Genomic DNA, 26,506 nt, shown 5'->3' on the forward strand with positions numbered 1-26,506 from the left:
ATACGAGAAAATACTCAATTTAAATTAGGAGCAATATTATTGATAAGATATTAGAAGACTATCGTGGTTCATTTTGGAAATTTTTTCTGTGGTAGAAGATCCACCAGCCAAGCATGTGACAAGCTAACTAACTGTCATAAAGTCCTTTTCACAGACTCAAAAGCCTCCATGTGTAAGGCAATAGGGTGTGTGTGTGTGTGTGTGTGTGTGTGTGTGTGTGTGTGTGTCTGTGTGTATTGGGGGCGGAGGGTGTTGCTGAAGAGGTAAAAAAAGGCACCACAGGAAAAGGTAAAAACATTTGAATTCTACTGCCTCAAAAAGACAAAAAGCTCCATTTGGCCTCTGCAAAGCAGGCTGCGGCCAGCAGTGTGGACCCCGACGCACTCTCCCGGGTCCTGCCTCTCCCCGCTCACTTCCCCAGAACCTGGGGAGAGGAAAACCAATGCTGAAAACTTGGAGCAATTTCAGTAGCTTGTTGCCAGCGCTGATGGGGAAGAGAGGGAAGACCTGTGTTTCCTGACCAAAGGGAGACGGTCAGTCCCTGGAAGGGTCAGCCCTGGCACTGGCCCTATCACGGACGAGGAACAGAAGTGAAGGGGGGCTACAACATTATATTGCACGTTATGTAAACATCTGACCAGAACACAGAGTGGCCCCCGCAGGCCACACTAAAACGAAGGCCTTAGTGGAACGGCCGAGTCGCTAAGCCCGGACGCACTGCAGAGCAGCTGCCGTGACCCTGGCTGAAGGGAAGGACAGGGCCAGGGGGAGGTGGCCCCCTTCCTCCTGGAAGAGACTCTGGAAGCTAGTAGGACATTCATACCTGAGAAAGAGGAGAAGGCGCACAGAGCAACCCAGGGTCAGATGCAGTAAAACATCAGGACAAAACGTGTAACCCGACTCCTCCCAGGAATGGGAACAGCAACGGGTGCAAAGGAAGGGGTCAACCAGAGAAGGGGGAGACTTCCGAAGAGCCCAGCCTCAAGCCTCTTACAAGGAGGAGGGCAGCCGGCTCCTGGGTGGTACCGGCGGGGAGAGGAGCCCGACCTGAGGTAGACACGGGCATGAGTTGCCCTCAGAAGCGAGGCCAGCAGGACCCCGTGGTCAGAGGTGAAGGGGGAAGCGCCGGACGCCACCGACGTGGTCTCTATCGGATAAGACAGCGCACGGCAGCCTGGAAAGTTACACCAGGGCTAAGAGTCTCTCTAGGAAGGACCACCAAAGCTCAGAGAAAGGCCTGGCACATTGGGGGCATGTGGCCCAGGGGAAGGGCAGTCAAAGCTAAGCCAACGAGTGAGGAGCTGAAGTCACAGGCTGGAAAGGAACAGTCCAGATGTCTGAAGGGAGGAGGGAAAAGGCAATGCCCTGAAGAAGACCCCACAGGGCAGGGGCGCTGCCTACGTCCTACATGTTACGGGGAGGGGAGGGCGTTGTTAAACCCCCAGGTCCTTCGGGGAAGCCTGATGTGTCACTAACGTGCTCTGCGGCAGAGCTGCCCTAACCTTGGCCAACGGAGGACGTCGAGAAGGTCACTGCCAGACCAGACACCTTTTCAGGCAGCACAAATCTGCCTGCCGGTGTCCAGCAGAAACAGACAGACTCCAAGGCACATAACCACAGGTCGACATGAGCACAATCTGAAATGCTTCCAGCACCTCACAAATAATGAGGACCCAATTTACAAGGCTGAAGTTCAAGAAAGTGAAGCAAGGTGGTGATAAAGATATTTCATCAGTGCTCTACTATCACCAATTTTTAGTTCAGTGGCGATATTTAAAATATTTACATTTTCAATTTATAGGGGCCTGCGTTTTTCCAGTTTCAAATCAATTAGCTACACTGAGATATTCATAGCCCTGGATGACTTTCATCATGTTTATTTTATGAAAGATCTCAAAAAATATGCAGAGTATTTTCACAAGTCTCCTCCCTAGAGCCTTGTCAAGTGTGCGATTAGCCACAGAGCCTCGTCCTGGGAGTTGAGGGTCAGTTTCCAGACCTCAGGGGCCACATTGCGGCCGCCCTCTGGACACAAGGTGCCGGTGCACAGCTGAACATGCTGGGCTTCCTGAGGGTGGTGGGCGGCACTGCTTCCTGAATCTGATGGGTGTCTGAGTTTCGGGAAGAAGACGAGTTCGATGGTGGATGCTGTTTTCATCTCTGGGACAACAAGACACCTGAATTCACTGAAAGCTCGGCACCTGACCACATCAAACCGTGTCCCTGGAGGCGGCGAGCTCAGACAGCCGCTCTGAGGGTAGAACACGCGGTCTTCCCTCACCAGGGCAACGTGGGTGTTCAGAAGGACCAGCGACTGGCAGTGGCCTGGGCCAGAGCCACCTCGACTCTGACCGTCATGTAGAACAAGAGCTGAACCTTCGCCAGAAACGGGGCGTCCATGTCCAGGTTTCCAAGAAGGAAATAAATCAGGTCGACCAGGGTATTCTGGAACCTGGATGACAACTGAACTCCGTTCACCAAAACTAAATCAGGGATTTCCGCCTTCCAATCAAGGGAAAGCTGGAGCAGATCTTGCTGGAACAAAGGATGGCTGGTGCAGGCGGCGGCATCGGCCTCGGACGTCAGGACACACGGGAGGTCCCGGCATATCTACTGGCAGAGGTGTCTGCTGTAGGTAAGCGCGGTGAGCAGGAGACTCTCTGCAGAGCCCAGGAGTCAAACGCTCCGCCCACCAAGGCCGATCTGAATCTCCTGTAGCCCAGAGAGGGGCAGAGCGCAAAGCAGGCCCACAGAGGCTGGGGATTCAGAACCAGCGTGTACAGGGTGGAGTTTAGCAGCAGCTCACACGCGGGCCAGGGGGCGGGCTCCGCGCAGTTGGCGACAGCGCGCCAGTACACACCCTGGGCCTCACTTGTGTCGCCCAAAGTCCTGGTAGGGAACCGGCCACCAGCTCAAGGAAGCCTTTCAAAGGGCACTCTTGAAGTTTCAGCATTTGGTCTGGGAATTGCACGAGCGTCTGCTTAAACACAGAGCCCGTTCTGGCACCTTCCACCTCTAGGCAGAAGACGGAGCCCGGCGAGGAGCCTGGAAAGTCGGCAGCTGCGGGGCCAGCAGGCAGGCCTGGGGCTCTGTAGGGCACCAGGCTCCCTGCCCGCCTGACGGCCCCCGACCCTTCCCTGCTGCTGCCAACCTGAGCTTCTTCGGGAAAAGAATGAGCTTCTGGTGACACCCCGGGTGCCTCCAAGAGCGTGTCCAGGGTTAAGAGTTCCAGAAACAGCAGCCTCGCGATGAATGCTGCCGCACAGGAGGCGAGCCCCCAGGGTCCCACAGGCTCCCCGTGTGCCCGCCCGCAGCAGGTGGTTACTGGTGTCTCTGTAAATGTCTGAGACCCGCCGGTAAAAAGATCCCAACCCGCTGCTTCCCTCTGGCCTGACACTCATGGGTGACCCCACTGCCTTGGCCGCCACCTCCTCCCCGGCTTCCTGCTCCCGGCAGAGCTCGGAGGCCGGAGCCCTCGCGGGGGGAACGCTGTGGTTGGAGACACTTTCAGAGAGAACGAGGCAGAGGAGCCGGCTCTGCCTGGTCTGCTCGCTCCCACTGTGCACGGACACTTCCTGGGACGCGCGTTGCAGCCAAGTCCAGCTGGACGTGACCCCCGGGCTGTGTTCACCTTCAGGAGTCGTCGGTTCACTGAAGTTTTCTGACTCACCCTGAAAATGTCCCTCCCCGCTGGTGCCGCTTTTGCTCAGAAAAGAGATTTTAGTTAGATCGACGTGTTCTGGTTGACAGCCGCCCCTGTTACAATCGCTGCCATGCGACGGCTCGGGCTCTGAGGGCTGAGACCCCCGCTGGCAGGCCCCTCCGCCTGGCGCTGAGGAGCGGGCAGAGGGACCTGAGATGCTCCGGGTCGCGGGCCGGCTGCAGTGGTGGTTCTGGTCCACCTTCCGCCTCTCCTCTCGGTCGGGGGCGTCAGTGACTTCTTTGGACAGCAACGGGGCAAGAGAGCTCTTCTGTCAAAAACAGGTGAAATGGGGCTGTGGCACCTTTTGCGATGCTTTTCCACATGAAGATTCTTGCGGGCATTGGTTTCATCGTGTGGATTAATGCAGAGGTTCAATCGAAAGCCTAAGCCATTCGTGTTGACTGATTCATGATTTCAGAATAGAGGACCTGATTCACACACAAAGCATCGATTTCCATATTTCATATCTTATAAATCGCCAGGTATTTTGATCGAAATATGTTGTATGGGATTGATCCACAGTATCCACTTCTTGGTCTAGTATTTTATTTACTCTAAAATAAACCCTAAGATCTTTGATGAAATTTTCCAATGGGCAAGTAAGAGTAATCGGGGCAGACTTAATGCAAATCAGAAACTGTCAAGTATTCCAACCTCATGCATGTTTCTCTGGCCTCTTGGTTTGTTTCACTGGAATCCTTCATTATAACTGCCCCGCTTAGATCATCATAATGATATCTACAAAACCAGCACCATGAAAGCACCAGCCTGCTACAGACCAGGCACGTGGACACAAAGAAATGAAAGGCAACGTCCTTCTCTTCACAAGGTTACCTGCTGAGGAAATGGACGTCCACAGGAAGACAGTGTCATTCCTGGATGGTTGGGATGGAGGGCAAGGTGGTGGCCAGTCTCCCATGGGACACCCACCCCTCCGCCGCTTGCTCTGTTCAGTGATGTAAGATTTCTACCACCTCGAAGTTTTGCTTCTTTGCTTTTTAATTTAGGAGTGTATAGGAAGGACAAGTCCCTCAGTGGAGGAAAATACAGGTAAAGCCTTACAAATCGTATGCCCAAACAAACCTTGGTTTGACAACCCACCAGAGAAATAAGCTACCCAACCAAGAGTATTTCCTCTGCACCGTTGCCAATGCGGTCTATAAAACACGCAGGGTTTCTAAAACATCGAGAAGTACCCAGTTTCATTTCTAAACCCCCTATCTGATTCTGATTATATAATTCAGCCTTTTAAATGCAGACCAAGGGAAAGGATACTGCTACGAATGAAAAACTGGGCAAAGGGCCTCCACCACAGCTACATGCCATTCAAACAAAGTCAAAGCAGTTTACAAAAAAAAAAAAAAACACACACAAAAATAACAATAAATAAATAAATTAATTAATTAATTAATTTAAAAAGCAGTTTGCAACCAGCAGGATTCCATTTAATTTTAAGTCATATAATAGCTTGCCTTGCTTATTAGCCATTAATCTCACTGGGACTTTGAAATTCTAATTATACAACTAAACATTAAGAAAATTTAATCACACAAGCATGCTGTAATTTAAGGTAACCCTATCAACCTGAAAAGTCATTACCTACCTCATATTTTAGCTTACGCTGAATGGTGCCATTGTGAAGTTTCTCATTATCCTGAAAAGAAAATAAAAGCGTTCTATATTAAATTATAGCATGTTCATAAAGAGGGAAAAAAATGATTTGATTAAAATATTTATGAGAACAAAATTCTAAGGAAACATACTTGTCATTCCGCAATGACAACCCTTCTTGAGAATTTATATTCCCAAGGTAAATGGGACTCTCGATGCATCTGCCAGTAAGGGAACTGAACCATTTATTCCTAATCTTAAAATTCGAAGAATAACATTAAAGGCAAATTTCCTTAGGACGCTTCTTAATTTGCAGGGTAGAAATGAAATGACTTTATTTTGATAAAAATCAACTTGTCACAAGTATGTATCTTCTCAAAGGCAAAATTATATTTCTACTTGGGATAATTTATCGAGTGAATTTAAATACTTATGGAAATTGATTATATTTTTGGAGAAAACAGAAAGGTGTCACGTGTAGAATTTTTATAAATCAAACAAAGTAAATAAAGCACTTCAGGAAACTTCATATTCACTTAAGAATTTCCCCCAGAAGTTCAAAATTTTAAAATAAAGTTACCCTTGAATTAATACTATTTATAAACTGTTAAGCTCCACCCGAGCAATATTTAATATTTCTACAACATTTTGCATCTCAATTTTCTGAGAAACAGTACATAAAAGACCACCACCCCCAGCTCCTTACTGAAAGGTCATCTTCAAAACGAATAACCAGATCACCTGCTCCTTCACTCACCTTCACAGTCTCGGCAGGTGCACCGCTGCCATCGCCAACCACACGGTGCAGATCCTGAAGGCGCCTCTGGACTTCTTCTTCAATGTAAGCACTGATCCTGGAAGCAAAAGAGATGGGGGTCCGTGACCACTTCTAACCACACAGGGCATTCTGAGATCTTTTTGTTACCATGCCCTTTGCAACTGAGAACCTTCTCGTTCTAAATGCCAAATGTAATCACAGCTCAGGATCTGGAACATTTGTCAACTTTCTAAGAAGTCTAATGCCATGTGTTTACTATCTGGGTTTTCCCCAAACAAGAGAGGCCTGGATGAATAAACGAATCTTGGGAACAGAAGGGAGACTCAGTGATCCCATCCAAATCCCTCCCTATGTCCTGAGCGGAACCCCTGCTGCAGGACAGGGGAGAGTCGCAGACTCGGGTTCCAGATGACTCTGCGGTCTCAGAAGGCATCACTACCCAACACTTCACTCACCGAGCCTCCGTTTCCTCACACAGAAAACGATGATTCTTATTTCTCACAAAACACAAAGTCATTTCAGAGGATTAAAAGGAAAAACAAAAAGTAGATGCACTCTCCACAGACTTTCACTACTGGACGGAACAATGTCTCACATCATTCCTGCTCTGTCTTTTCACTGCACCCGGCCATGAGATACCACATTTTAAAGGTCTCTAGACCTTCCAAAATGCCTGGCGAAGGGTCAAGATGGCTGAAGCCAGAAACAGTTGTCAGCCGAATATCTGGTACCCCATTCGATACAGGGGAAACAGCTGGTACCCAATACGATACAGGGGAAACTGTATGAAGTACAACCATCCACCCAGAGGAACCAGGGAAAGAGAGAATTTGGGTTCCGTCAAAATCTTTCTAGTGGCTCAGGCCGCCCAAAGGCAAGGCTTTCTCAGTCCTAGGCTCCCTGCCCCAGTTCTACAGACAATGAATTAGACGGATTATTTTAAATGAAGTGTTTTGCATGTTTACATCTTAGCACACTAAAAAATAAAAAATCTGGTTGCATCTTTCTAAGCCCATGCAAAATCCTATACACATTTCTGTACTACTGACCATGGCTAAATGACTTTCTGATATGCTGGGTAAAGAGATTAATATTACAGGTAAAACAGCCCCAAAGAATGGAGCTAGGGTAATAAAATATGGTATTTACCTTTCAGTATTTCAGTAAAGAAAATCATATGCAACTGAATCTGAGCCAAGGCCACTTACAAACAAATCTCCCTGGACCTTAAATTTTAAACGAGCACCACAGAAGATGCAGACCTAGATTTAAAGGACCATAGAGGCTCATGCCATTCTGAGTACATTTTGATATCTGAATACCTATCTCCTACTAGCCAGGGCTTAGAACTGCCCAATTTGAAATGTCCCCATGACGTAGATGGGGTTGAGAAAAATAGTCAATTTTCTTATAGGCAAAGAATGATTAGGTTGATTTATCTGAGGGCTCTAAGCCACAGGGCAATTCATGATGCCACCCAAGTTGAAAATCATTTTCCTATAGTAACATCAGATTTGTATTTATGCTATTCATTATCATTCTGAATATACTGGTACAGTCTTTGTGACAGACTTCATCTATTTGTAATCAATGGCTTCTATAAATTATTTGTCAGCACAAGGTCCTTCTTGGTACAATTCAATTAAGTCTACTTTGTTCCTCTCAACCTAGCCTTGTATCACTTCTTTCTGGATGAACTGGTTTCCCTGAACCTTTTAATTCTACCTTCTCACACAAACTACTTGCACCAGTATTCCTTAGACTTGGCTGGTCAGGTCTCAGGTCTTGGGCCCTTTAAATGACGTCTCACCCCACCATGGGCCAGGCAGCAGCTGATCAGGACAAAGCATGTCACAGGGATAAGTACTGCTCATCACCTTTGATAGAGCCCTCCATATGCAAACTGGCCAATATAAGGTACTGTGAGTCATTAAATCACATCAGAAATAGGCATGGCATCAGTTTAATGTCCAGTACCTGGCATCCATCAGGGGGACCAGGTGAGACTTTTCAGCACTGGATGGCAAGCTGGAAGAAGCAGGTTTTCCCTCCAAGGTCCCACGATGCCCTTTTTGAACACCATCGACCTCACAGATCTTCTGCTTCAACTGCTGGATTTCATGTTCTAACCTACAGAGATGGAAGTTACGTGAATTCACTCATTAACAGTATCTCCTGAGAATCTTCCCTAGAAACCATGGGAGATCCAGACCAAAACTGTGCAAAGAGCTTTACCTTCCAGTAGAAAAGGTACCACATACCTATAAGACAAGGTATAAGGTGATAACAGGCCACAAGAGCGGTGCAGGACAAGTGCTACAGGCACCCAAAAGTTGGAGAGAGTTCTACCATCAAGGGCAAAGATATTCCAACTGTGCTCAGCAAATCCTCAGAGTCCCAAACCCAGCTTGAACAAAACAGTTGGTTGTAGCCTACATATCAGATCCCAATAAGTATTTCTATTTGACAAAAGAGATCTTTGCTTTAAAGAATTCTTTAAAACTGCCAATCTAGGAGAACCTTCATGGTCAAGGCAGTTCTAAGTTAAGTCTTCACGGGCCAGTGGGAATTTGGCATTTGGAAATGACAGTGGGTGGTTTTCCAGGTGCAGAAACAAAGGGACTAAGCCACAAAAACCAGGAATCCGCTTTGGCTAAAGCAGTGGATGTGGAAAACAGAAACAGGCGAGAGAGACCTAGGAAAGCAGGCTGAGTATCTAGAGAAATTAATATAAACCATGAGCTGTGGAACCAAACATTTATTTCCAACGACAGATGATACGTCTAATATGAGGTCGAGTGTGTGTATGGCTGGTCTCCCACTGGCCCAGGCACGAGTGAATCCAGGGCCATCAGGCTAGAGGGCCAAACTTGCCAGTAAATTTGGCCCACAGAACACCATCTAGGGGCTGCAGCCCTCTCACTGTTAATGACACCTGGGTCTCAATTTCTTCATGTATCAAATGAGAGAGTCAACTAGTCTCTCCAAATTCCTTCGGGTCCAAAATTCAGAGAGTCTGGTTTCAGATGCTGACACGCCACAACACTGCCAGCTCTCTGGTGTCGCCAGCAGTGATTTGACTGCTCTATCCTGAACGTGAAAGCCAAGGTCTTGCCTCTCGGAAATGTGACTACGGGATCACCAGGGTAGGCGCTCCTGGGTCCGCGGGAGACAACGCCCAGCTGAACTCAGCCTTTCGTCTAACGATTACTGAGCACCAGCCTGCAGAGCACGCAGTATTCTTGAAGGAGGAAGGACTGAGCACCGAGGAGTGATGTCAGGGGCCAGGTGGTGGGCAAAGAACCAGGGAACAAAGTTAACACAGAATCTCAGAGATGGTCAGGAAAATGAGCCAATGCAAGTAGGTGGTGGCCAATGTTTGTAATTAAGATGACGCCTACGGAGTTGTTCAAAGACATCCTTCAGGGCTGGGCGATGGGAAGGACTCCACAGGGCAAAGAGGCGCCAGTGGGGCCCTGAAGGTTGAGCAGGATTTCTATACATGGCGAGGGACAGCAGGGCCTGGCGTGCAAAGGGTCGCAGCACACGAGAAGAACTGCTCTGCCCAGCAGTGGCTCTGTCGTCAGCAGACAGGAGGACAAAGTGGGCACAAGCTGGGTTCGAGATGCAGCTCTACCACTTTCTAACTGCCTGACACTCGTCCCATCAACCATCAAGGAGAAAGAAGAAAGAAAATGATTAAATCTTGCTCATAAAGCAAGCTGACAGGGAAAGCCAAGTGCAGTGCACTGTTGGTCCAATCTGGCTCCACCTGAATTTGATATTTGGCACTTTGGAAATTCACAAGAGGTCAGCTCAGGGTGCACAGCGGGCCCTGGCTCAGCCATGAGAACCCAGAGAGATAATAAGACACAACACCAATACCCCCCAGAAAGCTGCAGGATCATCAAAGCCAGAGCAAAGCACTCAGAATTTGCTGGCCTGAATTAGGGCTTTGCAAAGCCTACTCCATCGAAACACAGGAAGCTAAAAGCCTCCTTTGCGTGGCTTCTGCAGAAAAGCTGACATAGGGAAATCATTACAGTGTATCCACTATAATCGAGTATTAATACTAAATGGCCAGGGAGTGAAGCCGGTTAACAAAAGCCAGGACATCACGCTCCAAGCCCCTGCTGCATTCTCACTGTACAGCTCAGGATACAAATAGAAAGCGTGCCCTCCACTGCTTTAAATTTCCTGGGGCTGGAGCTTTGTCCAGCAATTTCATTTACATAACGTACCTACAATCATTTTCTTAAACCACAGACCTATTTCTCTGAAGTCACAGCATTATGGTTTTTGATTGTCATCTGTCACCGTTTTGCCTGGGGGGATTACTGGAGAGCTTGGTAAACAGAATCCAGTTTAAGCAGATTGTTTGACAGGAGGCTGTCCTGACCTTTTCAGGCAAGATGGTGGGCAGGGGCTCAGGCAACACCTCCCAGTAGGTCTTGCCTTGACATCAGCATGGATCCCAAGCCTCTGCCAATGTCAAGCTGGGCTCCTAGAGGCCAGCAGTCTGGGCTTCTGCTGCAGCCCCTCGGGAGGTGCTGTGAGGGGAGGGTTCCTGGGGAGGGGGCAGCATTCCAGGCCCCCGTAACCTGGGCTTCAGTTAAGATCTCAACAGACCAAAGGGTCTGGAACTAAAGAAAATACACAGGACCATGCCCTCCTCATGAGGGTAAGGACACTGCGGCCCCAAGACGGAAGAACCTGCCCAAGGCCAGCAGGGCAGAAAGGGGTTGGGAAGGGCACAAAGCCCCCTTGCAGGACACCAAATCCGATGACGTTTGCACAATAGGCGGCCGCCAGTCTCTCTTGGCATCACGTCTGCAGGGTTAGCAGAAAAAGCATCCTCCAGTTCATGTATTTATTTGTCTTGAGATCCTACCTCCGAGAAGCACGGTGACAGGCAACAGGTAGAGGAAGAGAAATATTCTTCCTTTACCATGAAAACAGCGCTACTTCCTAGTTCACAACATTGAAAATAGTATCAGTGAATCATGACCTAACATGCCTGGATAGACCACCATGTTCGGAACATCTAGAGAGCTTTGCTTGTTTATTTTTTAATACAGAATCTTGAGGTCTCCCTCTGGATTCTCAAACACTGAGAATCAGCAGGGGGTGGGGGGAGGATTGTTTTCCAGTTCGTTGCCAGGTGTGGAAATCAGTGTCTATGGAACCTGTGAACGCAGGGGCGATGCTTCACCAGAACAAGTGCTGGTCAAGGTCCCACAGAAGACATGAGGGGGAGGGGAGGAGAGAGGGAGGAAGGGGACGGAAGGGGCAGCAGAGGGAAAAGGAGTCAATGAAACGGAATGGGGTCGGGGGAGAGCACCGACGGAGGGAGGGGGAATCCGGCTGGAAGCTTTCTCAGTCTTCCCTGCTTATCAAATATTAAACACACAGTCAGAGGTCAGTGAGGTAACAGACAAGGGCTTTGTTTCTGTTTGTGTGTTTTTTTTCAACTTTAGGCCAGTGACTCTAAACCAAGGATCCTAAGGAAAAAGAAAAGAAGGCTAAGCATTTGCCGGTGAATCAGAAAACGTAAAGGCTACAGAATTACTTTTTTAAAAAACAGTGAGAGACACAGCACCAGGGATAGAAGCCGCGCCATCACAGCCCGAGGGTTAATACCATGGGGCATGGAGGGTGTGGCAGGCGTCCCCTCGGCTCGGCTCACCTCTCCCGGTCCTTCTCCAGGGCTTCCTGCTCGGCCCCCAGGCCGGCCCGGAGCCCGGACAGCTCGCTGCCGCCGGCGGTCAAGGTGGCCGGCTTTGGCCTCTGCTCCTCGGCCGCCAGGCCCCGGGCGCAGCGCCGCTGCAGGGCAGAGTGCCTCCTCTCCAGCCGGGCCACCGCCCGCTCCAGCGCCTCCCTCTGCTGCTTCTCCCGGGATTCCAGGATCTCCTTTTCCTTCCGCCTCACCTTCTCCTCCTGACGGGCCACGTTGGCCGTGAACTCGAAGGTGGCCTGGAGCTTCTGCAGCTGGCTGGCGCTGGCCTGGTACTGCGCGAGCTGCTCTTCTTTTTCTTCCATCTCTTTCTCCACTTGGTAGAGAGTGTCGTCCAGGCCGAGAGGACCTCGGTCGAGGATCTCACAGGCTCTCTGTTTCTCTTCCAACAGCCTCGGCAAATGATGCTGCAGGAGATACTGGAGCTGGCGCTCCTTACACTGCAGCCTCCCCTCCGCCGGCTTGATCTGCTCCACATCTCCAGCAGCGTGGGGGACATCTGCGACACCACCGTCCTCCTTTAACGACGGCCTCGATTCTTCCTGGCTGCCAGATTTTAAGCGCTCTAGGATTTCACGTTCTTCCTCCGCCTCCTTTCTCAGGAGGTCCTTCTGCTGAACCAGCTCCTTCTCCAGGGTGGCCAGCGCGGCCAGCTGCCTTCGCTTGAACTCTAAGAAACGCAGCTGCGCCCGTTCGAGCTCCCGGCCGCCGTCGTGCCCCTCGGCACCGGCCTCCTTGGCCCGCAGGAGGGATGCGCGGATGCCCTCGAGGTCCTGCCGCTCCTCCTCCGCGCGCTGCGCCTGCCCGTGCCGCAGCGGCCGGACCAGCTCCCGCTCCTCCCAGAGCTGCGCCTCCAGGTGCGCCACGCGCAGGACCTGCTCCTTCTCCTGCTCCTCCAGCCGCTTCTTCTCCTGCTCCAGCTTGACACACTGCTCCTCTTTTGCCCTTCTGAGCTGCTCCAGCTCCTGAAATATCTGAACCTTCTCGGCCTTCTCGTGGCTGTTGAGTTCCTGCAGCCGCTGGAGCTCTTCCTGGACGCGGAGGAAGCGCTCCTCGTCTTGTTTCTTCTTCTGCAGCTCGATCTCCTGCTGCTCCCGCAGCCTCTCCTCCTCGAACCGCTCCTTTTCGGCCAGCAGGTCCTTGAGCTTGCTCTCCAGGTGGAAGCTGCGGCGTTTGAGGCTCTCCTCCTGCTTGCGGATCTGCAGCTGCACGATCTCCGTCTCCTTGCGCTGCGTCTCCACCTCCTGCTGCATCCGCTCCAGCGCAGCCTTGTCGGACTTCTGCTTTTCCTCCATCTCTTCTATGAGTTTTCTGAAATGCAAATCGTTGACTGATCGTTATTTGATCGCTAGGTTCAAAGGCTGCTCTAACTTCTCCCTAAACTGGTACCTCCTAGAAATGGACATACACCACACACCCTTCACTAAAATAAAATTTAAAAAAAAGAGGGAGAACAGCACTTTCCTTTTAATATCCAGCAGCATGCTATTTAATTTTTTTACTCTGTAACTGTCCAACATATCATTTGCCTAATCTCCTGAAGTAGCTTCTGCTATCATTTCTTTGCAGAGCCTATAAGCATAATGTGTTATGCATGATATAATTTTTAAAGCCCCCTGAGCTCAAAGAGAAAGAGGCATGCCCAATTTAAATTTAAATGTGAATAATTTTATTTAGCCCAAAGGCTAAATCTCAATGGAAATTCGGTTACAAAATGACATTAAATAAAAATGCTTATGCTGTCCTCAACTCATCAGGGTCAAATATCAAAGTCAAGATAATCGACACTTCATTGTTCCAGCTCAAATAACTACACGCTATTTAGCATTTAATCACTAGTTTAGGACAAATGGTAATCACCAAATGACCCAAAATATTAGTTTATTAATGCATAACATTGAAAATAACGTCAATCTCCATTAGAATACTTAAGTGCATGATTCCGGGGGTTACATGTCATGTTGTGTCTTAGAGAGCAAAGGGTCCCCACTGGGTGCTAAGTCAATGTTTCGAGGTCAGGGTGGCCTTCAAAGCAAGAACACAGGGCATGTCAGAGTACGGATGCACGGCCTCCATCTCCTGACCCACCAAAGACCTACTATCGTACATGATGCTGCGAGCTAAACTAATTCATCTGTAACAACCAGACTCCACACTCTAGAAAATAACTATCCAGGGTGTAGATTTTCTGTGGCCTTACTTTCTAATATCTATCCTTGGTCCATTTCTTGGCTTGTTAAATAGGACAGGAAAAAAAAGAAAACTACTTAGTTTTATCAAAGAATTACATTCAGAACATATAAAAACGCTCTCCAAATCAATTATACACACACACACACACACACACACACACCCCCCAAAAGAAAAGGGAGCTGAGAACATGCAGAGGCAGATTAGAAAAGGAAATACAAATGGCTGAATGGCTGATCAACATAAGGAAAGATGTTTAAAAAGTGAGGAGGCATAAGAAGGGGAAGTGTCATTCTTTTGGCTTTTTTAAAACTCAGGATATTATTAAGGAAGAAATACTTTTTAGTTAAATTTAAACAAGTCTATATTTGATGTATTATATTTAAAGAGTATATTAAATTTGCCTACTGACTCTATTCCCTGGTCTTACAAGTATTTGAAGATGAGCTGTTTAAAAAATTCAAACGTGAAGTAAAACTAACCAGCTAAAGAAAAAGGAGCTACAGTCATCAGACATGTAAATGATGGACACGGAACCAGAGGGAGATGACACAGACACAGGTGATCTCAGTCTAGGACATCAACACAGGCACCCACCCACTAATGTGGTGTTATGATTCCTACCACGTGGCTTACCTTTTACTTTCTAATTTCTCAAGTTCTTCACGCTGTTGCCGCTCAAATTCAAGTCTAATAAATCAAATGAAAATGAGTCACTTTTCTGAAAGAGCTTTTTTCACTCTCTTATTCTCTATATGTAGTTACATATTACAAAGAACATTGGTTTGTCAAGTACAATTTTTAATCATTATGGATTAGCAAGTTTAAAATGTATTCTTTGCTCTATGACTATGATTATAAATTAGTCATACTTTAGGAGTGCTTGAATTCAGGCTGAAAAGAACATATTTTACTTGAAGGAAAGCAAACAAAACACCACCGTACGGGAAAAGCAGAGTTAAAGGAGACTTCTAAATGAGAAGCATGCCTACCCCATGCAGCTTAGCCACTGATTAGTACATAAAAATGGAGAATCTCTACCTTAGACAGATGGGTCCTTTTATAGGGAAAAGACTGCCGGGGAGGGAGAGAGAGAGAGCACAGACATCAATTAAGAAAAGAATTAACTGTGGGAACATCAGGAGAAAAGCAGTAAGGTACTTAAAAGCCAATAGCCATGCACAAATTGAAACGTCTTTTTATACAGATCACATTTTCCAATCATTTCTTGAAGCAAATTCTCCAAAGAGTTAGGTATTATGTTTTATACGCTTCCCATGATAACTAGAGCACTAATAATAACTGAGTACCAATAATAATTGCCCACAGAAGTCAAATTCATATTTTTACTACTTTATAAATGGTTATACTGTATGGAGGTTTCTCAAGATCCTCCTGTAGTTAGTAGTTATATGATATTGGAGCCATGGGGGTTACAGAGATTATGAACAGATTGACCATAGTGGTAGCAAAATAAAGGGGGCTAGGTCACTGGGAATTTTAAAACAACTCGCTAAAATATTGATAACAAGTTGACTTTTTCTCAAATACTAGATTGAATTACTTCAAGGTTTCACTATACCTTTTAAACAGCATGAACTGTAATTCATAAATGTTTCCTGTTGTGCTGGATAGCAAATACAGCTAAGAAGCTGAACTATGGAAAACTTCATCAGTCAACTGTTTTCCTTGGATAAGATAATCCAAGTTGGCAACAGTTACCTTTACAATGAGCTAACAAAATTTCAAATAGATCTGTTACCAATTTAATTTGGGCTAAAATTGAGAGTAAGATGTCTGGGGGGTTTTGCAAGCAGAACTGAGGGCAGTGCTGAGTGATTTACACGTTTGCTTACTCTGCCTTCCCAGCAAATCCTGAAGATAGCACATAGTACCCGATCCATTTAACAGATGAGAAACCCAGAGCTCAGAGGCCTGAAAGAACTTGTCCAAGGTCACGATGGTAAGATGTGGTGGAACCAGGACTTGAAGCCACGATAGCCTGCTTCCAAAACATCCTCCATTCATTTTATGAGCAATGCTCCAGTTTGTGATATATAATAAGAATATTAAATCCTTCATTGAAACTTATCATTTAGGGTTATATTTATCCTTCTATCAAATGAAAATGATCTGTGGATTACAGGCACTGCCATCCAAGAGAAATCAATCACCTAAGTATAGTATATGAAAGATATTTGCCAGTTCTGGAGCCCAATCCATATGCCATTACACTAAGCAGATACAGGGTTTCATTAAAGTTCATATATGATCATTCTCTTTTATATAACGATCAACAGAACCTTGGGAATGCTTCCTAGTACGTATTTTTAGACTTCGGTACAGTTTAGTCTTTCTAGAGATAATTACAGTCAAAAATAAATAAAATCGGGGAGATTAACCAAGATGGCGGAGTAGAAGGACGTGCTCTCACTCCCTCTTGCGAGAGCACCAGAATCACAACTGGCTGCTGGACAATCATTGACAGGAAGACCCTGGACTTCACCAAGGAGGATACCCCACGTCCAAGGACAGAGGAGAAGCCACAGTGAGACGGTAGGAGGGGCACAATCAGAGTAAAATCAAACCCCATAACTGCTGGGTGGGTGACTCACAGACTGGCGAACACTTATACCACAGAAGTCCACCCACTGGAGTAAAGGTTCTGAGCCCCACGTCAGGCTTCCCAACCTGGGGGTCAGGCAACGGGAGGAGGAATTCCTAGAGAATCAGACTTTGAAGCCTAGTGGGAATTGGATTGCAGGACTTTGACGGGACTGGGGGAAACAGAGACCCCACTCTTGGAGGGCACACACAAAGTAATGTGTGCATCAGGACCCAGGGGAAGGAGCAGTGAGCCTGGGGGAGACTGAACCAGACCTACCTGCTGGTGTTGGGGGGTCTCCTGCAGAGGCGAGTGGTGGCTCTGTTTCACCGTGGGGATAAGGACACTGGCAGCAGAGGTTCTGGGAAGTTCTCCTTGGCGTGAGCCCTCCCAGAGTCTGCCATTAACCCCACCAAAGAGCACGGGTAGGCTCCAGTGTTGGGTTGCCTCAGGCAAAACAGCCAACAGGGAGGGAACCCAGCCCCACCCATCAACAGTCAAGTGGATTAAGGTTTTACTGAGCTCTGACCGCCACAGCAACAGTCAGCTCTACCCACCACCAGAGCCTCCCATCAAGCCTCTTAGATAGCCTCAACCACCAGAGGGCAGACAACAGAAGCAAGAAAAACTATAATCCTGCAGCCTGTGGACCAAAAACCACAGTTACAGAAAGATAGAGAAGATGAAAAGGCAGAGGGCTATGTACCAGATGAAGGAACAAGAAAAAACCCCAGAAAAACAACTAAATGAAGTGGAGATAGGCAACCTTCCAGAAAAAGAATTCAGAATAATGATAGTGAAGATGATCCAGGACCTTGGAATAAGAATGGAGGCAAAGATTGAGAAGATGCAAGAAATGATTAACAAAGACCTAGAAGAATTAAAGAACAAACAAACAGAGATGACCAATACAATAACTGAAATGAAAACTACACTAGAAGGAATCAATAGCAGAATAACAGAGGCAGAAGAACGGATAAGTGACCTGGAAGACAGAATGATGGAATTCACTGCTGCGGAACAGACTAAAGAAAAAAGAATGAAAAGAAATGAAGACAGCCTAAGAGACCTCTGGGACAACATTAAACGCAACAACATTCGCATTATAGGGGTCCCAGAAGGAGAAGAGAGAGAGAAAGGACCAGAGAAAATATTTGAAGAGATTATAGTCGAAAACTTCCCTAACATGGGAAAGGAAATAGCCACCCAAGTCCAGGAAAGGGCAGAGAGTCCCATACAGGATAAACCCAAGGAGAAACACGCCGAGACACATAGTAATCAAAGTGGCAAAAATTAAAGACAAAGAAAAATTATTGAAAGCAGCAAGGGAAAAACGACAAATAACATACAAGGGAACTCCCATAAGGTTAACAGCTGATTTCTCAGCAGAAACTCTGCAAGCCAGAAGGGAGTGGCATGATATACTTAAAGTGATGAAAGGGAAGAACCTACAACCAAGATTACTCTACCCGGCAAGGATCTCATTTAGATTTGATGGAGAAATCAAAAGCTTTACAGACAAGCAAAAGCTAAGAGAATTCAGCACCACCAAACCAGCTCTACAACAAATGCTAAAGGAACTTCTCTAAGTGGGAAACACAAGAGAAGAAAAGGACCTACAAAAACAAACCCAAAACAATTAAGAAAATGGTCATAGGAACATACATATCGATTATTACCTTAAACGTGAATGGATTAAATGCCCCAACCAAAAGACATAGACTGGCTGAATGGATACAAAAACAAGACCCATCTATATGCTGTCTACAAGAGACCCACTTTAGACCTAGGGACACATACAGACTGAAAGTGAGGGGATGGAAAAAGATATTCCATGCAAATGGAAATCAAAAGAAAGCTGGAGTAGCTATACTCATATCAGATAAAATAGACTTTAAAATAAAGAATGTTACAAGAGACAAGGAAGGACACTACATAATGATCCAGGGATCAATCCAAGAAGAAGATATAACAATTATAAATATATATGCACCCAACATAGGAGCACCTCAATACATAAGGCAACTGCTAACAGCTATAAAAGAGGAAATCGACAGTAACACAATAATAGTGGGGGACTTTAACACCTCACTTACACCAATGGACAGATCATCCAAAATGAAAATAAATAAGGAAACAGAAGCTTTAAATGACACAATAGACCAGATAGATTTAATTGATATATATCGGACATTCCATCCAAAAACAGCAGATTACACGTTCTTCTCAAGTGCGCACGGAACATTCTCCAAGATAGATCACATCTTGGGTCACAAATCAAGCCTCAGTAAATTTAAGAAAATTGAAATCATATCAAGCATCTTTTCTGACCACAACGCTATGAGATTAGAAATGAATTACAGGGAAAAAAACGTAAAAAGGACAAACACATGGAGGCTAAACAATACGTTACTAAATAACCAAGAGATCACTGAAGAAATCAAAGAGGAAATCAAAAAATACCTAGAGACAAATGACAATGAAAACACGACGACCCAAAACCTATGGGATGCAGCAAAAGCAGTTCTAAGAGGGAAGTTTATAGCTATACAAGCCTACCTAAAGAAACAAGAAAAAGCTCAAGTAAACAATCTAACCTTACACCTAAAGAAACTAGAGAAAGAAGAACAAACAAAACCCAAAGTTAGCAGAAGGAAAGAAATCATAAAGATCAGAGCAGAAATAAATGAAATAGAAACAAAGAAAACAATAGCAAAGATCAATAAAACTAAAAGTTGGTTCTTTGAGAAGATAAACAAAATTGATAAGCCATTAGCCAGACTCATCAAGAAAAAGAGGGAGAGGACTCAAATCAATAAAATCAGAAATGAAAAAGGAGAAGTTACAACAGACACCGCAGAAATACAAAGCATCCTAAGAGACTACTACAAGCAACTTTATGCCAATAAAATGGACAACCTGGAAGAAATGGACAAATTCTTAGAAAGGTATAACCTTCCAAGACTGAACCAGGAAGAAATAGAAAATATGAACAGACCAATCACAAGTAATGAAATTGAAACTGTGATTAAAAATCTTCCAACAAACAAAAGTCCAGGACCAGATGGCTTCACAGGTGAATTCTATCAAACATTTAGAGAAGAGCTAACACCCATCCTTCTCAAACTCTTCCAAAAAATTGCAGAGGAAGGAACACTCCCAAACTCATTCTATGAGGCCACCATCACCCTGATACCAAAACCAGACAAAGACACTACAAAAAAAGAAAATTACAGACCAATATCACTGATGAATATAGATGCAAAAATCCTCAACAAAATACTAGCAAACAGAATCCAACAACACATTAAAAGGATCATACACCACGATCAAGTGGGATTTATCCCAGGGATGCAAGGATTCTTCAATATACGCAAATCAATCAATGTGATACACCATATTAACAAATTGAAGAATAAAAACCATATGATCATCTCAATAGATGCAGAAAAAGCTTTTGACAAAATTCAACACCCATTTCTGATAAAAACTCTCCAGAAAGTGGGCATAGAGGGAACCTACCTCAACATAATAAAGGCCATATATGACAAACCCACAGCAAACATCATTCTCAATGGTGAAAAACTGAAAGCATTTCCTCTAAGATCAGGAACGAGACAAGGATGTCCACTCTCACCACTATTATTCAACATAGTTTTGGAAGTCCTAGCCACGGCAATCAGAGAAGAAAAAGAAATAAAAGGAATACAAATTGGAAAAGAAGAAGTAAAACTGTCACTGTTTGCGGATGACATGATACTATACATAGAGAATCCTAAAACTGCCACCAGAAAACTGCTAGAGCTAATTAATGAATATGGTAAAGTTGCAGGATACAAAATTAATGCACAGAAATCTCTTGCATTCCTATACACTAATGATGAAAAATCTGAAAGAGAAATTATGGAAACACTCCCATTTACCATTGCAACAAAAAGAATAAAATACCTAGGAATAAACCTACCTAGGGAGACAAAAGACCTGTATGCAGAAAACTATAAGACACTGATGAAAGAAATTAAAGATGATACCAACAGATGGAGAGATATACCATGTTCTTGGATTGGAAGAATCAACATTGTGAAAATGACTATACTACCCAAAGCAATCTACAGATTCAATGCAATCCCTATCAAATTACCAATGGCATTTTTTACGGAGCTAGAACAAATCATCTTAAAATTTGTATGGAGACACAAAAGACCCCGAATAGCCAAAGCAGTCTTGAGGCAAAAAAATGGGGCTGGAGGAATCAGACTCCCTGACTTCAGACTATACTACAAAGCTACAGTAATCAAGACAATATGGTACTGGCACAAAAACAGAAACATAGATCAATGGAACAAGATAGAAAGCCCAGACATTAACCCACGCACCTATGGTCAACTAATCTATGACAAAGGAGGCAAAGATATACAATGGAGAAAAGACAGTCTCTTCAATAAGTGGTGCTGGGAAAACTGGACAGCTACATGTAAAAGAATGAAATTAGAATACTCCCTAACACCATACACAAAAATAAACTCAAAATGGATTAGAGACCTAAATATAAGACTGGACACTATAAAACTCTTAGAGGAAAACATAGGAAGAACACTCTTTGACATAAATCACAGCAAGATCTTTTTTGATCCACCTCCTAGAGTAATGGAAATAAAAACAAAAATAAACAAGTGGGACCTAATGAAACTTCAAAGCTTTTGCACAGCAAAGGAAACCATAAACAAGACGAAAAGACAACCCTCAGAATGGGAGAAAATATTTGCAAATGAATCAACGGACAAAGGATTAATCTCCAAAATATATAAACAGCTCATTCAGCTCAATATCAAAGAAACAAACACCCCAATCCAAAAATGGGCAGAAGACCTAAATAGACATTTCTCCAAAGAAGACATACAGATGGCCACGAAGCACATGAAAAGATGCTCAACATCACTAATTATTAGAGAAATGCAAATCAAAACTACAATGAGGTATCACCTCACTCCTGTTAGAATGGGCATCATCAGAAAATCTACAAACAACAAATGCTGGAGAGGGTGTGGTGAAAAGGGAACCCTCTTGCACTGTTGGTGGGAATGTAAATTGATACAGCCACTATGGAGAACAATATGGAGGTTCCTTAAAAAACTAAAAATAGAATTACCATATGACCCAGCAATCCCACTACTGGGCATATACCCAGAGAAAACCGTAATTCAAAAAGACACATGCACCCGAATGTTCATTGCAGCACTATTTACAATAGCCAGGTCATGGAAGCAACCTAAATGCCCATCAACAGACGAATGGATAAAGAAGATGTGGTACATATATACAATGGAATATTACTCAGCCATAAAAAGGAACGAAATTGAGTCATTTGTTGAGACGTGGATGGATCTAGAGACTGTCATACAGAGTGAAGTAAGTCAGAAAGAGAAAAACAAATATCGTATATTAATGCATGTATGTGGAACCTAGAAAAATGGTACAGATGAGCCAGTTTGCAGGGCAGAAGTTGAGACACAGATGTAGAGAATGGACATATGGATACCAAGGGGGGAAAACTGCGGTGGGGTGGGGATGGTGCTGTGCTGAATTGGGCGATTGGGACTGACATGTATACACTGATGTGTATAAAATTGATGCCTAATAAGAACCTGCAGTATAAAAAAACAAACAAAACAACTAATACTAAACTTTCATTGGGTTATTTGTATGGAAACATGTTAATATAAATGTTTCAGACATTACATGAAATTTCTAAAAATCTTATATTTGTATTTGTATGGAAATATGTATGGAAATATGTTAATATAAATGTTTCAGACATTACATGAAATTTCTAAAAATCATATTTGTATTTGTATGGAAATATGTATGGAAATATGTTAATATAAATGTTTCAGACATTACATGAAATTTCTAAAAATCTTATATTTGTACTTGTATGGAAATATGTATGGAAATATGTCAATATAAATGTTTCAGACATTACATGAAATTTCTAAAAATCTTATATGTTATGGTATAATGTTATAAGTAATAATCCTATTTATTACTTTAAAATGTATATCTCAGAAATAACTAATTTTCTTGTCAACTGCATTATTATGAACTGTCATCAAATCTTTAACCGTGGTCATTTTTAAGTCTTTTGTCATTTACAGACAGTTCTGGGTGTACTCTGATGATTTTGCAAATATGTTCCTATAAAAGGGTTTCATCTTCAAGAAATACATGGAAAAGACTCTGACAAGTACAGGTTTCTGGTAACAGACTGTACTGCTGAACTGAATGAATAAGCATTTTCAGAACTCTAATGAAAAACTGATGAACTCATAAAAGTGCTAACAAAAGATCAAGATGAAAAAAAAAATTAATTACATGGGACTGAGTGAACTGATGAGGATGAGTATAATTTTTGTGACTTTCTGTCTGAATTAAAAAAAAAAAAAAAAAAAATTCCACAAGGACTCAGAGGCAAAGAATATACAAATCAATTTTCACTGCAAAGTAAAGGAGCTGTTACAGTGGAGGATTACTGGACTGAATGTCAATACTATGACATAGTATGAGTGTGTTTCATGTTTGGTAATTGCAATCATTGTTGCTTTTGTTGTGGTCATCCATGTAAAAAATAAATAAATAAATAAATAAATAAATAAATAAATAAATAAATAAAATCAAACCACCGGATAAAACACACTTTCAAAACCTGAGGATTTTCCTAATAGAACTGTCTTTATTCTTGATTTACACTTTCTGTGAGCATCAGCTCGATGTGACCATCAGCAGACAATGTCGCTCTGCTCTGACAGTGTCACAAGGGCACAGTCATAAGGCAAATGCTGCTCTGAGAGGTTTGAATGAAAACCTATCACCAGGCAGTTTACAACGTGCAGGTGCTTGGCCGGGCACTGTGCATGCAATACCCTCACTTTGTTCTCCTAACCCTAGCAGGTCTCACCCCCATTTTATAAAACAGGAAACTGAGGCTTAGATGAGGTAAGTAGCAGAGGGAGGGCTTGAATCAGTTTGGTACTAAAATCTGTGCTGCTAACCACTGCAATTGTTGCTAATGAGTTGTGTGGTCTCAGAAAGTCATGAAATGTGAGTTTTAATATCTTCATCTCCAGTGTGACACTCTGAGCACCTACATATTTTACTGAGCACAGTGCCAGGCGCTGTGCAAGGCATAGGGGATACAGAAGTCCGGAAGGGAGATATGTCCCTGCCCCCATGGGGCTCCCAGTCTGTAAGTGACAGTGGAATAAACATGAGGGGCACACCCAGTGTGTCACGAGCCAGGATGAGGAAGGACACGGTGTTATAACACACCGAGCGGGTGCTGGTCTCAGAATTTGGTAGGACCTAGAATCAAGGCAAGCCTCCCAAGGGAACTTCCACCTAGGCTGTGCCATTCTTCCTCGTGCATGATGCAGAAGCTCAATAAAGCCAGGTCTTGGCTTCCTGTGAGGGGAGAGGCAAGATGTGAAGCTCAACGGGACAAGAGAAGCCACACGGTGCAGGGCCTTGGAAGTTATACTGAGGACTCTGCACTTGATCCCAAAGATGGTGGCAGAAAAGTGTCTTGGAACAGGGTTGTTAGAGAGCCCACAGAGAACAGATGAGAGGAGAAGCCACGAAACAGATCAGGAGGCCTGTGTCGTCACGGAAACAAGAGATGATGGAGGCAGGACCCAGGATCACTGGGATAAGGAAATGCCAGTATCTTCTGATACGCAGGGGTTCAGTTCAGAGAACCTGCTAATGGGCTGGATTTTGTTGGAGGTTGTGATGGGAAAGAAAGAGTCAAAGACGACCCTCAGGTTTCTGGCCAGGTCACACAGTGGGTGGGGAAGCCGAGCTTCACGGCCAAGAGGCTGTGCTAAAAGGTCAACTGGTCCAAATACAAATGCTAGTGGTTGTGAGGCTAAGCATGAGTTACTTAATCTTGGATGCTTAATTTTTACAAACTCTGAAGAAAATAACAAGCCCTCCCTCAAAGAAGACAAACATCCATCTCATCAAACAAGACCGTACATACAAAATATCTGTATCAACATCCACGAAACATTTGTATCAACATCCACGAAAGAGTCATTCTACACCTGGGTCTCAGGACTCGCATTTGACTCTCACAATGGTCCTGTGAGGTAGGTACCATCTTTCCCCCATTTTACACACGAGCAATGGCCACGACTCCAGTAAATGGCAGAATCAATCGACTCCAGAGCCCACAATTTATCTCTATTCTGCCTTCAAGAAAGTAAGCTCAATTTTACACATGTTGAATCTAATGATTCCAGGGTCAACCAAATTGAGAAGTCCAGCAGGCAGGGGATACAAACGAAAATCTAGCACTTGGGCCGTCATCAAGGATGGAGATATAGACTTGGAATTCACCAGCATCTAGATAGGAATTACCCAGGACATAGGTATGGAATGTGAATAAAGGAGCTTAGTGCAGAGTCTGGAAGACCACACACACTGCAGTGACTGGCAGAGAAGGATGGGCCCTTAAATGAGGCTGAAGATGAGCAGCTAAAGGCAGAGAGAGAGGATCCCCTTGATAAATAATGATTCCCATTTCCTCAAAATTAAGAGTTTAAAAAAAAAAAGAAAAAACAACATAAAGACGCTCAGTCCCAAATAGTCTGAGGAGAGAGTCATAATTACAATGTCAGGGACTATATTTTAAATATGAGGTGATATCAGCTGTTGCTGGTACTGTTTAGTTTCTATTAAATATTACATATTTACTGAACATACTTTAAAATGCACCTCCTTCCATAATCAATGATAATATTTCAAACAGCAAACCTCAATAGACTGTAAAATATAAATGTGTGTTAATATCAAGGAAAGAACATCAACTGTTATTGTATTTTAATGTGGCTTCATTTTAAATAAGTGTAATTCACTATCTTACTTTACTGGAATCATCTTGGCCCCAAATGCTAATTTCCTAAATGTTATAATGAAAAGGAAAACCACAAAAGGATATAATTTTTACAGCCGCTTTTAGCATTTTTAAATGACAGTTGGAAGTAACACACACTGTGTTAGGGCCAACAAAAAAGCACAGCATACAACCTATTTTTATGAGAAATGGTGTCTTTTTTTTTTTGCATTAAAAGACATCTACCATTTTCCAGCATAACTGCACATCTTGCCATCTATATTCCTGTTATCACTGGCAACGAAAAAGCAAGGGGGTGGGAATTTCTCCGTGCACACCATTACATTGAAAGTGAGACTGTGATTATCAAGAAAAAGGAAGAGAAAGAAATTTTAATGAACTGAAAGCATACATTTCGAGTCCCTGTGTCGTCCAAATGGTGATGAGTTTGGAACTTCTCATTTCACTTTCTAAAAGGAGGAAAGTGGCTACTGGAGTCCAGCCCACTCTTGAGTGGCAGCTGTGGGGGAGGTGGCTGGGGCGTGGATGCTGATCTACAGTCCGGGGGGGGGGGGGCTCCCAGCCGACGGGGGTGAGCCAAAGCGGAGGCAGCTCCCACACGGGCATTTGCAGCAAGTACGCGAGCGGCTAAGGGAAGTTTCAGCAAGTACGCGAACAGCTAAGGGAAAAGTTCTTGGTCAATGGGGAGGCCTGGATTTTTCCTACGTGGCTTTCAGGTTATCATCAAATCCGGAGATGACCTCGTGGGCGGGCAGCCCGTGAAGGTGCACAGGGCCCTGCACTCACGTGATACTCCACTGTGGTCACCCTAAACTTCTTAATATTTGAACAAGAGGCCCCACATTTTCATTATGCACTGAGCCCTGCGAACTGTACAGCTGGTTCTGATCACGTATGTGTCATTTTTGAAAGAATCCCCGGCCTGTTGCCTGGGATGTTTGGACTCAGTCCAGAGTCTGGTAAGGGACAGATGG

At 44.5% G+C, this 26,506-nt stretch overlaps 1 protein-coding gene across 2 annotated transcripts in view; it reads right to left on the reverse strand.

The window, feature by feature from the left end:
* The window catches only part of KIF16B (kinesin family member 16B), a 302,268-nt gene that overhangs the window by 95,856 nt on the left and 179,906 nt on the right, over positions 1-26,506 (reverse strand). Inside the window, exons 18-23 of one of the 2 annotated variants that reach the window (XM_059897338.1) lie at positions 15,058-15,090; positions 14,653-14,706; positions 11,779-13,137; positions 8,070-8,222; positions 6,072-6,168; positions 5,307-5,357 (exon numbers count right to left, since the gene is read on the reverse strand). In XM_059897338.1, coding sequence (XP_059753321.1) covers positions 5,307-5,357; positions 6,072-6,168; positions 8,070-8,222; positions 11,779-13,137; positions 14,653-14,706; positions 15,058-15,090 — 1,747 coding nt within the window. The remainder of the gene's footprint in view (positions 1-5,306; positions 5,358-6,071; positions 6,169-8,069; positions 8,223-11,778; positions 13,138-14,652; positions 14,707-15,057; positions 15,091-26,506) is intronic. The other variant, XM_059897339.1, reaches the window with a different exon arrangement.

This window comes from Balaenoptera ricei, chromosome 15 (genome assembly GCF_028023285.1).
Source record: "Balaenoptera ricei isolate mBalRic1 chromosome 15, mBalRic1.hap2, whole genome shotgun sequence".
NCBI lineage: Eukaryota > Metazoa > Chordata > Mammalia > Artiodactyla > Balaenopteridae > Balaenoptera > Balaenoptera ricei.